Below are 15,566 nucleotides of genomic sequence, written 5' to 3' on the forward strand. Positions count from 1 at the left end.
CAACCTATAGAAACCGCACCAATATATATATATAAAAATTGAAATACCGGCCGATCACCAAAACCGCCCAAAATGCAAATCATCCACTAGCCAGTTCCGATCTAACCGGCCCGTTAGTAGTTAAATCGCCTGATTTTTCTAACAATGCTCCCAATACAACCCAGCTTAGCCACGAGATGGATCGGCTATTTTTGAAACAATACGAGGATAGAGCACCCTTCATTACTTGGATTAGAGTCATACCAAATAATTTTTTTGCAACATGCTACCGGGTAAAAATGTATATCAGGTGGCAACCTTAAATGGTGTACTTCAAGAACCCATAAAAGAAAGCTGGTTTGATGATGAAAAACCAAAAACCCTCTTGACATTGAGATGTATAAATATTAAAATAAAATGAATTTCAAGTCTCAAAATAATAACTTGTAATATATTACCTAAACCATCCATTTTCAGAACTATAGATGCCCCCTCAAAAATCCAATTTAAAAAGTAGTTTTTAACATTTAATTGATCAACTTGACATCGAGATGTATGACTATAAAAAATAAAAAAAATTTAAGTTTAAAAAATAATGCATTTTACAACATATTATCTACACCGTCCATTTTCAAGATTTTCAAATGTTTATAGATCTACTTAATTTTAACCATTTTTTAAATTTAAATTTTATAATTAAATATAAAAATAGATTTTAAGATAATCCTAAGAACATTTTAAATCAAAATTATATACCATTATAAAATTTGAAAGTACATCTTACCTTTATACCTACGGATGCATCTGTATGCAAATTGCACCATTTTTAGATTTTAAAAATTTATAATTAAAAACAAAAAATAGATTCTTAAGCCATCCTAAAAAATTTGACACAAAAATTACATCTAATTTTTAGATGCAACTAAAAACAATATTAACGCAAGACACATCCTAGAATCACTCTTTGTTTACTTTTTTTTCTTTGATTTTGGACCGAGATTTGAAGAGCAACCACATAACACTAGATGACCATGTGAATAAAAATGAATGTATATGCATCCAAACATTTGTGGCCCTTAGCAGCAACCATAAAAGACACTTCCACAAGAGCAAAATTTGATTTCCAATTTCCATTGGGGATAACAGATTTTAGATCCAAATTTTTACCTGGCAACGATTTTAGATCCAAAATTTTGTCGGAGTCAGCACCACCACATCACGAATGAGAACATTAAAAATCAATTTCGAGTGTTTAAAACTCCAAATGGATCCGACACTAACAGAATTATGGCAAACTGGAAGCGTTTCATGTCCAAAACCCTTGCAAACAAAGGCAGATGCACGAGTCAGCCAAGCCACAAAATACTTTTCCTTCAATATATAGATCAAAGTATACACAAATATATCTCCGCATCAAGAAAAAGAAAAGAGGACAACTGTAACTAAAACTACGAAATGAAGAACAAACAAAGAGGAAGGCAGCAACTGCCATATCCAAATCTTTACAATCAACAAACCTGTTCATGCAATTAAAGCATAAAAATGCAGAAATCAAAAGAGAAAGAAAGTAAAAGGAAACATGAGAAAGCCTTTAGCACCTAAAAAGAGAAAAACACCAAAATCTAGATCAAACAAAGGCAGCCAGAAAATCCGGATAGAAATTACTCAACAGAAGGTGATCACGAGACTCTGCGTATCTGCAGATGGATAGACATTGGGATGGATATCATATAGTGGGAGGTAGTGGGAGGTTTTGGAAGAGTATATATGGATCTCACAGCTGATAAGAGAGGATAGGTGCTGATAAGAGAGAATAGGTGTAGAGGGAGAGAGAGAGACTTTTGGAGGTACAACTTGGGTGGTGGGAAGAGTTTTGGGCTCTTTGGAGGTATAATTTGGGTGGTGGGAAGTGTTTTGGACATGAAACTATGGTATTTGAGAGTGGGCATTATATAATATTATATATATATATATAGAGAGAGAGAGAGAGAGAGAACTTAATAGCATTACTACTGGTAATACATGAGCTGCTGTTGTGCAGCTGCTGAGTGGTTGGGGTAGCCATCGTACATAGCCTGGCTGCCTCCAGAAGTGAGGGCGGCCGACGCCTGCTGTCCCGAGAGGGGGAGACTGCCAGCAGCAGCAGCGGCCGCAGCCTGGGTTAACGCAAGTTGCCTCTGGTATGCCAACAACTCAGCTGCCGAATAGCCCCCTGGTCCGAGAAGCTGGAATGGTGCAGAAGGAGGCGGGAGAGGATTTGATACGGTGCCAGGAGGAGTCGGCTTGTTGCCCCATGAACACTGCACAAACATAGAAATGAGAATTTTTGCAAGGGCTTCATTTCAAGGCGACTGGGACCCAGGATTTCAGGGATTAGGATGCTATTAGAGCCAGATTTGAATCGATTCACTTTGCTCTCTCTCTCTCTCTCTCAGGAACACGGAAGCAAGTAAAAACAGCGAAAACCAATTAAAAAAAAAAAAAAACAGATCCACAAAACTCACCCAGCTAATAAAACTCAGGTGGGTTCATCGAGGACCAGGTGACATCCAAATTTTTTATTAGACTCAGGTAAACTAGTTATGCACTTTTACTGCACCAAGTAAAACTAACTCAGTCAAGCTCTAGGGACTCTTTGATCTATAAAATTACCATCCACAGGTGATTTAATCTCAGTCATTAAGCTGTATTTTCATTAAATACAAATGACATGATGCATGCTAAGAAAACAATTCAAGTGAGCAAGGATAGGTGCTTTCTCCAAATAAAGAATAATAAAGAGACTCGAGGTTATTTACCTTCATGGGCTTTCCGCAAATGATCCTACCATTGGCCATCTGAATAGCAAGGGCCGCTTCATCATGAGATTGGTATCTGACAAACCCAAACCCCTTGTCTCTTTGAATGCGAACTTCCTCTATTACTCCAGCCCCGAGCATATGGAACTGGCGGTGGAGCTCTGGCTGCGTAAGCTGTTTCACCAACAAGAAAGGGATAAGCAGATCATTCTATTCAAGGTACGCAATAGGTAAACAAGGGGAATAAAGATGGAAAACAACACTCAGACAGGCAATATTTTGAAGGACTCAATCTAAACATTAATAAGCATTCTAAAGGAGATGTCTAAGGTTTGCAGACTGAGCACAAAACCTCATAATACGAAGTCACCTATTTGTTTCTTAAACATAGAAATGATTAATCATTGGTCTAAGAAGGGTGAGGATCTCGATGCTTTCCTCAAACCCACTGGCACCACTTTTTTTTAATGTAAAAAATAATTGGAAAAATATATATAATTTTCCAAGTTGTTCACTTATTTTTACAACTTTTCTCTTTAGAGAAGATGTTTTTAACTCTAAATTTAAAGAAAGTCATGTTTTCTAAAATTTTGAAACATTCTCCTAGTTCATTAATGAAGTAGGAATATTTGTTCAAGAATTCTTTTTTATTTTTTGCTAACTATTTAAAAGAAAGAAAAAGTTTATATAAGGGTGAGGCCCTAAACAATTAAATTAGGGCGCACCTCAAAAATCCGCGAAATAATTGTTTCAATGCCCAAAACTCCTCAAATTGATCATCTCGACCTCAAGATGTATAGAAATAAAAAAAAATAGATTTAAAGTCATGGAAATAGTCCATCTTGTAATATATTTTCAAAAAATTTCAAGTGTTCGTAGATCTGCTCGATCTACACACTATTTTTGAGGCTTCAAATTTTATAATTAGATATAAAATAGAGTTTCAAGCCATCACAAAGATTTCTAGTACGGAAACCACATATTCCAACACTATTTAAAGGTGTGCCTTACTTTGATCGTTTGGAGCCTCAGCCCTATACAAACTACACTCTCTTTTTTAAAAAAGATTAGTTAAGGAGAATTGTTTCGTGCAGGCTGGACCATATAAAGCATCCATCTTAAAGATGGATACAAATAGGTGGCCAATCTAAAAACAATTGAAACTAATGGTCCAAATGTTTTCTTATTAGAATTATTATTTCTAATTTTATTTATTTATTCATATTTATGATCTCCATGTTAGAGTTTTCGAGATTACATATCCTTAAAAATTAAGTCCAAAAATCCATCTCAAAAATAGATTTTTAAGAAGCGACTCATTTCTACATTGACCATATAAACCGTGTCCCTTAGTTAATATGTTTGTCTATCATCATTCTATACATGATTCCTCATGTACTTTCCCTTAATACGTCCCAAGCCTGAGTAAAGAAGGTGGGTTATGTTAGATAGGCAACCACATAAAACTTTGCCAAACTATTCATGAATCCTAAATATGTGTTATTTGCTTGTGCTAGGGCATTCGCCTCGCTGAGGGTATGACCCTTGATAGAGAAAAATGGTGGACCAGGATTCGTGTAGCCAATCCAAATATTTGGAAAAAGGCTCTGATGATGATGACGATGAGATATGATTAATCATAAACTCATTGGCGGGGCTGAAAATGATAGTCTGGATTCACATCCTACAAGAGCGCAAGGGTCTTCTATTGATTAGTAACTAGAACTATTTCACAATCAGAGAGTAAACATATTTGTCAGAATTTCTCTAAGAGAGTCGAACGTCTTTCTTTCAAGATTGGTCATGTTTACCTAGAAATCAACAAAAGTCCAATTTTAACAAGCTGCAATCGAAGAATGACATAACAATAGCTAATGACAAAATAACAGTAGTTGACACATTCAAAATTCACTAACATTAGTAGCTATCACAGATCGTTCAAATACCTCGTGAGCAAGGTTCCCAACGTAAACTGTAGTGTATGATGCATTGTTCTCTGGGGCATCCTCATTTGTATTCTCCTGGCTGCCATCTGCTAGAGGAGAGAAAAGCACAACAGGTTAAAACACGATATTGGACATCACGCAAGGCCAAGGCCATAAAATAAATGAATCCCAGCGGGAACTACAGTTCAAAACTTCAAATCACTTATAAGTATGTTGTATACTAGGGTTCAAATCTTTATCGTTATTATCTTTATCTGCAACCATGTTGTACACTATGAAGACTAAACTTTTATGTACATCATTTTGATTCCCATGGCACCATGCTGCTATTAATACTGTTTTTCTTTGATAATTTTCCTCCAATTACCTTTTGTTATTTTAGATTAATTTTTTTGAGAGTAACTGCATATTATCAATTTAAAAACATAGTTACAAAATATCTGACGTCCGAACAAAATGGCTCATTACTACTACATTTTTCTCTCAAAGATAAGCAGTCTCACTTCATCAGTTTGGTGACAAAAGCAATGAAAATTACAACATGCTCGTTTGCAGTAAAGATCATTGCCTATACCTATGCCAGCTGAGGAACCATTTCCCAACCCTTGCATGCTCTGGGTGTCGCTGTTCTGCTTATCATCATTAAAACCAGCCCCCTTGGCTGCCCAATTGCAACGTATTTGTCTACTACCAAGCCATTTACCTGTTTAAAATGAAAGAGACAAATATTAATAATAGGAGCTCCCAATAGCATCCAAAACCAAACCATGAAGAACTTTGCAAAAATAAAAAAAGGGAGTGATAATTTTGACTGATTCAGTTGACTCTAGTTCGAACATAAGAATGGCATCTATACAGCATCCCCTATGACCTAATACTTCAAAATTTGACCACAGAAGGCATGCATTTAAAAATCTTCTTCTTTTTTTTCAGAACAAGTCCAAGTTTTGCAATAGTTACCTACATCGCCCTCATTTACATGCGTATGTGCATTTATTCCGGCATATATGATTGCCAAGTTATTTTCACTTTGCTCTTCTCATGCAAATAGGAACCTAAGCGTAGAACAATAATTAGCTATTACACAAGGGTGCGGTTTGTATAGAGCCGAGGCTCTAAACAATCAAAGCAAACCACAACTTCAAATAGTGTCGTGAAATGTGGTTTCAATACTGGAAATCTTTGTAATAGCATTAAAATATATTTTCATCTTTAATTATAAGATTTAAAGCTTCAAAAATAGTGTAGAATGAGAAGATCTATGAGAACTTGAAAATCTTGAAAATTGACGGCCCAAAAATGCGCTACAATATGCACTATTTCCAAAACTTGAAATCCATTTTTTTCTCATGTCCATGCATCTTGATGTCGTAATGATCAATTTGAGGATATTCGGGTATCAAAACAACCTCTTCTAGTGAAATTTTTTAGGTGGGCTCCAATTGATTGTTTAGAGCCTCAGCCGCATATAAATTTTTTCCATTACACAAACCTATCCATATTACAAGCAATTCTAGGGATTGTCAGATACATGCCTGACAACATAATGTCTATCGGAAACCTTAAATTTGAAAACTAAATATAACCAAAAAAAGGAAGAAATCAAAATTGATTATTCTACTTTAAAATGATACATTTTTGGTAGAACTATCCAAATTTTGAAATTCGGCTTGCTTCAAATAAATTCAATGAAATGTCACTTACCATTCCAGTCATTTATGGCAGCCTGAGCCTCCTGCAGGGCATGAGAACAGAAAGGCAGCAAAAATTAAAAGCAAATGAAGGTTATCATGCAAACTTCGACCGACGTGACAAATTACATACCTGCTGATTACGAAAAGATACAAATCCAAACCCTCTAGACCGCCCAGTTTTGTTATCCCACATGACCCTTGCATCCCTGTTTAAGGGTATTCACAAATTTCATTTGAATGTCACGGTGCAGAATTGCATGATCACTAATTTATTACCAGTTATTTTCGGCATAGATACAGTCAGACAGGAAAAGAAAAAATATAGCTCCACCCAAACATATCTCCTCATAAAAAGAACAAAATATAAGTGGTATCTACTCACACTCATGTATATACACAGGCATGCAAATACACACTAGGTAATGAGTGAGAATGCAAATAATACATGTTTTTATATCTCATATTCAACAATCATATGCATAGTTTCATGGCTGAATTAAGTGAACAGAGTGCATGGCACACAAGAAAATGCAGTAAGCATATACACTAACAGAAAACACTAGTCCCTAAAATTCATTGATGATGGGTCAATTAGGTATTAGTCAAAAGGATATTGCAGAAATCCATGGTCGCCTTGAGGGACACTATAATTATCCAGTACATAAACACCCCCATCTTAAAAACAGTATAAAAGTTATTACACTTCTCCAATGTTGTCTTTTGTGAAATAAACAACTCGTCAAACACCGTCTTTGTTAAATACGCCACTCCCCACAACTGTTCACCCTTTTGGTATTTTTCTATGATTCTGATATTTGGGTAAAATAAAATCAAATTACAAGTACAATGGACATAGATATGTATCATTTTTTTTCTTTAGATGGAATGCTCATTCAGCGAAAGCAGCAACTTAAGGTGACAGAATCAACTATACAGCATGATCAGGGGTGCCTAATCTTAGCTTGCTACAGTAGCTCTGATAGTTATGAGATCTTATTGTCAAATAAAATGTCATATTCAAGGTATAGAGAAACAAAAGTACTGTACAACTTACGAGCAACTGGGAAATGTTGTCGAGAAAAATGCATAAAGAGATGCATCTGTGACCTCTGAACTAAGATCACCAACAAAAATATTGTAATGACCTGAAAAATAGGACTCATTTTAGACAAAGTGAACTAACTAGGAGCCGAGTTGAGCAAGACAGAGAGAAAGAGATTCTTATGCAAATCTGAAATGACCAACAAAAGAAAACACAAAAACATAAAAAGTGACGATGAGAACAAAGGAAAACCCTAACCAGATGTATCCTCTCTGTGGCCACTGGCATATGCCCAGTTAACTTTTAGCGGCTGACCAAACCTACAGGAAAATGAGTAACAAACATGAAAATGACCAACTTCGAAAAACCCATTATTACCGACAAATTGAGCTTTCTTTTCTAGAAATATCTTACAGCTGTCTCCCGTTTAAAGTCATAATGGAGAGTGCTGCTGACCTCCTATCGTGGTAATCCACAAAGCCATAAGATGACTATGAGAAAGCAACAATCAAGTATGTCAGAACTCTTAGATGAATGACCTCCAAAAACAAGCCAAAGCCAAACAGATCAGTTTAAACTATTAGTAAGTAAATGATAGCAAGCGAAGTAATACAAGAGGGCTTGGAACAGTTGCATTAAACAAGTGACTAGAAAAAAAAGTTGCATTAAACAAGTGATTTGCTTCTAGTATGTGGAAACTTACAACATAGGTCAACAGCAAAAGGCTTTAAAATGGGATCGAAACAAATGGAAATTTTATATAACAAAGTTAGGACCAAAACAGCTAGGTGACATTTGGTTTTTCCCTTTGGATTTTTCAAGGCACGAGAAGCCTTCACTCATTGGCCTCTTAATGCACATTGTCTTATTTCCCTCTAATTATGGAAAAGGAAAACTATTCCTGAGAAAAGAGAATTCAAACAAGGGAATTGCACACATAGTTAATTGGATGGACATATTATTCCCTGACTTGCATCTGCAACACTTTGTATTATTCTCTGTAGTTGTTGAAAAAAGTTGCACAGAATATGAATGCTCAAAGAATAAAGAATATAAAGCATGCATGGTGTCCATGAAAAAACTGCCAAGAGAGAAAATCACTCATTCATGTTAAAGAAAAGAAACAGGGCATTTTTTTGTACAGAATCCAGAATCAACAAACTACTCCAAAGTCAGATTTGTTTTCCACAATATTCCAGTCTAGTGATTGTGCATCATACTGTTGTCTTCAGACACACAGCTCTTAGTTCGCATCCAAAAAATAGGAATCTACTTCGAAAGTAGAATAAATGGTTTCAAAAGGCAGTTCCAAATCAAAGAAATCTCTTAACCTCAAACATACAACTTACTCTGCCCCTCGAAGCAATTATCTTTTTATGCAAATAACTCACAGAACCAGGACACAGTGAATCGGCTGCTAATCTTGTACAGCCTCCTTGGCGATTGGAGTCCATTTTCAAACGCATCACTCTCATTTCGGAAGAAATCGCAAAAATCAAACTTTATCGATCTTTCAATAAATCACAAGCCCTAAATCCACCCAAGAACTATTGCCTCTGTTTTGGGAAGAAATCGCAAAAATCAAAACTTTATTGATCTTCTGATAAATCACAAAAGAGTAGTTTTTTGGGGAGTTTTTTTCATCCTAAAAGCCACAGTTTTTGTTTTGGGGGTTTAGAATATCCCCCAAAACCCTTTTCCCCCCTAAAAAAGGGGGGAAAAGACTTTTTTTTACCTCACTGGGGTTTTTTTCGCCCTTCCACAGACTATCACTGGGCGGCGGTGCCTAGGCCGACACCCAAACTATAGCGCCTGAGCAGCGCCTTGCCAAGCGGCCGAATTTTTGAACACTAGGCACACTAAAATTGTTCTTCCAGTGTCAGCCCCACTCTCTCTCTCTTGGACTCTCTCTCTTCCCTCAGCCCCTTCTACTTCTCTCTTCTTCTACACCCCTCTTCCCCCTCTCTCCCAGCCTTACTTCCTCTCTCTAATTGTAGACTTCTCATCCCTGCGCTTCTCCTCTTTTCTCCCCTTCCACTCAGAAAAAACAAAAGAAAAGAAAAAAGAGCATGACAAGGAAAAGATGAAGAAAAAAAAGGTATTGGAAAAAAAAAAAGGACTATATATATATATATATATATATATATATATATATCTTGCCAGACTGTTTTTCCATTCCCCTCTATTGCCTCTACCTAAGGTCCCTCCACTATATCCCCATCTTTCGGCTTCTCGCCCCCATAGTGTAACTTCTCCTTCTAGTCTCTCGCCCCCCACTTCTTCTCTTACCCTTCTATATTGAGGGCATTGTTTTCTTCCCCTGGCCCAACCCCTACTCTTCCCCCCTATTTTCCGCTCGTTCCCTCTGATCTTCAGCAAGCTCATAAGGGAGAACTACAGTATCGCGAGGGGCAGATAACGTCTCATCTCTTTCCCCTCATCATCTCTCGACATGGTAGCTCATGGCTGCATTGTTTGGTCGGCTGGAGGCATTCCAGCTCCTAGGGACTAGTTGTGGACCCAGCAATCTCTTTCTACCCTACGCCTTCTACTCCCTTTTCTCTCTCGCCCCTGAAGCTTGTGCGCAGGCTTTCCAGCTCCTGAGAAATAGGCGAGGATCCAGCATCCTTCTTCCACCCAGACTGGACGTGCATATTTTTCTTTAGTTTCTTACCCCTTTCTCCATTGTAATCCTCTTTATTTTCTTTCTATTCCATTTCACTCTTTAGCCTAATGTACGCTGTGCACCCGTTTTGTAGGTCGCCGTCTTTCCTGCGCTTATTTTTTGAGCTTTTTTTGTTTCTTGCTTTCTCTTTTTCTCCTCCATGTACTCTTAGCACCCATCTTGTGGGTGTCGATCGGCCACATCTTGTGGATCCATGTTCTTCTTTACTTTAACAAAGTTAATCAGATTCAAAAATAAATAAAGTGAAACACCGAGCAACAAAGACACCAGGGTAACAAAGAAAGAAATTTAAAAAAAATATATATCCATCATATTGAAATGCTTCATAAAACATTGAAGAAAATGCTAACAGTGACAAAACCAATGATTAAACAAGTCCGAGCATTATTAGTACAGCCATGAAGGCTTGGCCTAAGATATCCAAGGGAATTATAAAAAATAACGTACAATTACATGGCATGAACATCCTGAACTCCATTTCTTAGAGCAAGAGAAAACTTTAACTGAACTCTCTCACAGCACTACCAGCATCTAACACACATATCCAGCATATGTAAAATTCACAAAACTCTAGCAAAACCCACACTAAGCAGGCAATTAAACTCTATTTCACAACTACATACGCTAAAGCGAACCAAAATTTTTCATTATCTTAAAACCTTCTTGCATAAAGAGGAAAATCAGTTTCAAAATTGAAATCCGGATAAATTCAACGTAGTGCACCTTGTCCTTCCTTATAAGTTTGCACCCTTCAAGTGGACCGGTACTTTGAAAAACCTCTGCAAGAAGGTTCTCATTGACATTAACATGGATGTTACCCACATACCTGTATTTACATACATATACTCATCAGAGAATCCAAAATGAGAAATTACCAATTTCAACATTCAACACAATAGACCTCATTAGTTTAGGTATAGACCTCGTTAGTTTAGGAGGAGAACTTCAAATTTGTGCAGAGATTACCTACCCAAATGCTTAATACAATCACATGTGAAAGAATAAGAGAGAAGATGCAGGATTGAAGTTCAGAGAAAACATGCATCTTCTCATAATAGAATCTAAGAACCACTAAAACTCCTTTGGGCCAGAAGATTCTAAAAGAACAAAAGCAAAATTTGCAACATATGGGCCACGCGAAGACCTAAAAGAGAAAAAAGGTTAAAAACTAAAAGATGGTTGCAATAGCACTCACACACTGCGGCATGTAGTTGAATCAAAGCCAGGAGGCAGGTTTCCACTTGGGATTGGATCAATCTGCAAAATATAAATGTAAAAAAGAAAACAAAAAAAAAATCCTAGAAAAGCAGGCGACCTAAAAGACAAAGCAAAGAAAGAAAACAATGGAAATAAAACCTCGAAACTCCAAATTTAAAAACTCTAAAGACCAAGTATGACCCAAACCAAAGTAACATATACACAAAGGAACATCATTCAGCAGATTATTCGATTTTGATTAACGTAAGTAATCCAGCATCAATTTTCAAAACTGAAATAAATAGCAAAAAAAAAATCCAATAGAATAAGATGGTTACTAGCACAACTGCTAGCATGCAGAAAGAAAGAAAGGAAAAGAAATTATTTATCCAAAAAAGGAAAGGAAAATAAATCACACATTACAATCATTTGCTTTATTGGAGCTCTTAACGGACCAAAGGAGCCTTGATGTCCAATAAGTTTGTAATTCTGACCTTAGTTACCCATAAGTCCAATTATAAAATTTTTTATGTTTTTTTTTTATCAGTTTCCCCATATTCTTTTCAAGACATACAGTGCAAATCTTGGAACCATGCATTTCCCTCATCGATCAAATAATAGTTTGTTTATATTTTTTGGTGGTTAATTGTAAATAATCATATGAAAGAAACTACCTGTCGATAAATTATAATATTTATGCTATAACCACAAGCTTTCTTTAATTGAAGATGCAAGTCAAACTACATGCTTGTTTATAGATGGTAGAAAGATCACCAAGGTAAAAAGTAAGAGTATGTTAAACAAAACTTCTACTCCAAAAACCACAGTTTCAAACAATACCTGATAGAGAGGATGCACTTAGAAACTCCTAAAGGTGCACAAAAATAAGAAATTGGAGGTAGTCTTATCAATTTTAAACTAAAATGTCAATTTCTAAAATGTACTTCCTCAGATATGAAATCACTCGACGCGATAAGGAAGATTCAAAACAACCCTTAGGGGTCTCCAAAATACCCTACATTGAAACAGAACTCCTTAAAAAGCATACAAAACATTTGCACACATGTACACATATGATTATGCACGCATATGCTATAGCAAAATCCCATTTGCATGAGATATACAAGGACGCCTGTTACAAAATAAAAAGACTATAACTTCAATGAGCGACACTTAAAAATAAGAAAACAGGAAACAAGAGAAATGAGAAAACAGGAAACAAGAGAAATGAGCCAAGCGATCAGAAGATTCCAAAAATCGAACATTGATAAGCAACTAAGAACAAACTCCCAATAACACAAACAACAATGACTAATATGCAAAAAGAAGGCTGGTTCAGAGAGAGATCTTGCAATTTACAACAACAACAACAAAAAATCATACTAAGCAACAACAAAAAAAAATCTTACCAAGCAACAAAGCAATCCACATTAATATGAAATCAAAGATACAAAATATGAGGCAATACGAAAATCAGCAGCAATACATGATCACATCGTCATTAACTCCACAGTAACAGATTAAAAGAAAGTCGATTGCAAAGTATATAACGAATGTAGAAGCCACCAATGTACGAGAACCAAACTTGTGGGATGCCTAAACTCACAACTCGTGAGATTTTGTAAAACTTATGATATTGTGAATATACAATATCGTTTCCTTCTAAAAAAAACACAACAACAAAGAAGCTAACAAACTACGATTGTGTAATTATTCAATACCAAAAAACATTTAAAAAAAGAAAGAGCTTTTACTTTACCTGAGAGATTGCAGCCAATATGCCAGGGTTGTAAAGAGCAGGCTGCTGAAGCAAAGCCTGCTGCATCAGAGCTTGTTGCTGCTGTTGCTTAAGCCTCTGCTGCATTTTTCTTCTATTTTTTTTAGTCTATTTAGAGAGAGAAACGGGTATATATCTGTGCACTTTAAGAGAAAAAAGCAGCTATAAATGGACGAATAAATACACAGACTGAAATGCAGAGACAGATAAAAAACCCCAAGGAAAAGGGAAAAAGAAGAACGAAAACAAAAATAACACACGAGGGTTTAAGGACTACAAGTTGTGAAACATTTTCTAGATTAATGACGAAACAAAGATGAAAAATGTAAAGTTAAAAGGCCAGGAGAAAAGTAAGAAACTTAAAAGACTGCGAGAAAAGTAAAAGAGAGAGAGAAAAGGTAGTTCTGGGTATTAGGGTAATCAAATTAGAACAAAAGAGTACTGAAAATCGCAGAAGCACAAGAGATAGAACGATCGAGAGAGAGCAAGACAGAGAGTAGTGAAAACCTAGGGCAAGGGCAAGAGAAACTGCAAAAAAAACCCGGAAAACAGAGGCCTAGAGAAACTCAAAAACAAAAACAAGAGAGAGGGAAAAGAAAAGAAAAACAAAGAAGGAAAAAGAAAAACCCTAAAATCCGATTTACTGTGTTTTCTATCTAAGATCAGTGTGTGTGGAGATGTGTAAACGTTTGCTTGAAATGGAGAACTTATACCAAGGAGAAAGAACCTAATAAAATACTAATATATCGTATATTACTAAAATACCCTCGAACCTGGGTTTCTTTATTCATGAAGAGGATCGCCCTTAATTTTTCCCCTTGTGCGATCTCAAATGCGACGAAAATGCCTTTAAACGTCCCGCTATTTGTTTATCTTTTCTTTTTTTTTCTCCAAAATTCTTAACAAATACCCCCAACTCAAAAAAAAAAAAAATTTAAGCTACCCTTAGTTACTCTTTTTTTTTTTTTTTTTTTATTACTTATACCTCTCTTTCCTCTTTTCCATAAAAAGCCAATCCCGCGTATTCTTAGAGCAGTCCGGTAGTGAATGTCGGTCCAGTAAATAATAATGGCGGTCGAGCAATACAAATGGCGGTTCGACAGTACAAGTGGCGGTCCGACACTGACAAAGAACAGCATGGCAATAGGTCTATACTGTTAAGCAACAAGCCCAAAGTGCAGTTTGACAATGTCAAAGAGACTGTCAAACATTTTTTCTAGTTTAATAGGGTTAGAGTAGTCCAGCAGCCCATGTAAGCCCATTGAATGTCCAGTCAAAATTAAATTTTTGTGAACAAAAGAAAATATTTCTGTAAAAAAAAAAAAAAGTACCATTTTTTATTTGGGAGGTTATTTGCTATAAAAGTGTATTTTTAAGAAAAAAGTGAGAAGAAAAGTTTGGTTGAGGTAACATGCATAGAAAGTCTAGTTATAAGGGTTATTTGTAATTTTATCTAAAACATTCTATAGCTTTTTATTTATTTATTTTACTTTATTTATAAAAAGTTTATATAAGGTTGCAGCCTTATTGAAGTATGAGACAATGAATCAAAAGGAAGGAACTAAGGTGCACTTCAAAAATTAGAAAAGAGTGTTCTCACACTGAATAACCCTTGGATTGATCATCTCAACATTAAAAAAAAAAGTTGCGGTTTGTATAGAGCTGAAACTCCAAACAATAAAAGTAAATCACACCTTCAAATAGTATCGAGAAATATGTAGTTTCAATATTGGGAATCTTTACGATAACCTTGGAATATATATATTTTTTTTAATTATAAAATTTAAAGCTTTAAAAATAGTGTAGATCGAATAGATCTATGAAAACTTGAAAATCTAAAATTTTGATTGTTAAAAATGTGTTACAAGATGCACTATTTTTAAAACTTGAAATCTATTTTTTCCTCATGTCCATACATCTTGATATCGAGATGATCAATTTGAGGATATTTGGGCATCAAAACAACATTTTTTAGTGAATTTTTTGTTGGCTCTAATTTGATTGTTTAGAGCCTTGGCTCTATATAACAAGGGCATATATGTATCCATAATTTGTAAAATACTCTATAACCCTTGAGCACCTTAATATAATCCATATATCAAACCCAAATATGATAATCTAAAAAATTATGACTATTAGTTTTAATATTTTATTGAGAGAGATCTCGCGCACGCATCGCCCTGAAAGGGTACAAGAGTGCAGAAATGGGAGAAAGTTTGACGGTGCCTCTCTAAAAACCCCAAAAGCTTCACGCCGGCCACTTCTTTCTGAAAAACTCAAGAAAGCTTATCATTAAAATAAAAAAAAAAAAAGTTGAAATCAAGAAAGCTCTCTAAATTCCAGGAAAGCTTCATGCTCGTGATGACAGTTGGTATTTCGTTCCAGGTTCCTGAAAAGATGCTGCGGAGTCAGAGCTCACAGTAGCCAATGGGTATCTACCGTCCCCT

At 35.8% G+C, this 15,566-nt stretch overlaps 1 protein-coding gene across 4 annotated transcripts; it reads right to left on the reverse strand.

Annotated features, from left to right (window-relative positions):
- Positions 1 to 1,332: 1,332 nt before the first annotated feature.
- On the reverse strand, positions 1,333 to 13,682 carry LOC18440766 (oligouridylate-binding protein 1). 4 transcript variants are annotated; one of them, XM_006850904.4, is made up of 12 exons: positions 13,102 to 13,682; positions 11,341 to 11,402; positions 10,869 to 10,971; positions 7,874 to 7,950; positions 7,718 to 7,779; positions 7,472 to 7,562; positions 6,548 to 6,623; positions 6,428 to 6,458; positions 5,298 to 5,426; positions 4,724 to 4,809; positions 2,778 to 2,951; positions 1,333 to 2,279 (listed from the first exon to the last, which is right to left on the reverse strand). In XM_006850904.4, exons 1-12 carry the CDS (start codon positions 13,204 to 13,206, stop codon positions 1,989 to 1,991), a joined length of 1,287 nt encoding a protein of 428 aa, XP_006850967.1. In that variant the 5' UTR covers positions 13,207 to 13,682; the 3' UTR covers positions 1,333 to 1,988. The 4 variants fall into 4 exon arrangements, with proteins under 4 accessions (XP_006850967.1, XP_011625771.1, XP_088704101.1 ...); XM_011627469.3 differs by having other exon boundaries at positions 4,724 to 4,812; XM_088847975.1 differs by lacking the exon at positions 11,341 to 11,402.
- Positions 13,683 to 15,566: the final 1,884 nt, after the last annotated feature.

The sequence above is a fragment of the Amborella trichopoda genome, chromosome 1 (genome assembly GCF_054954075.1).
Source record: "Amborella trichopoda isolate Santa Cruz 75 chromosome 1, AtrichopodaSantaCruz75HAP2 v2.0, whole genome shotgun sequence".
NCBI classification, from domain to species: Eukaryota; Viridiplantae; Streptophyta; class Magnoliopsida; order Amborellales; family Amborellaceae; genus Amborella; species Amborella trichopoda.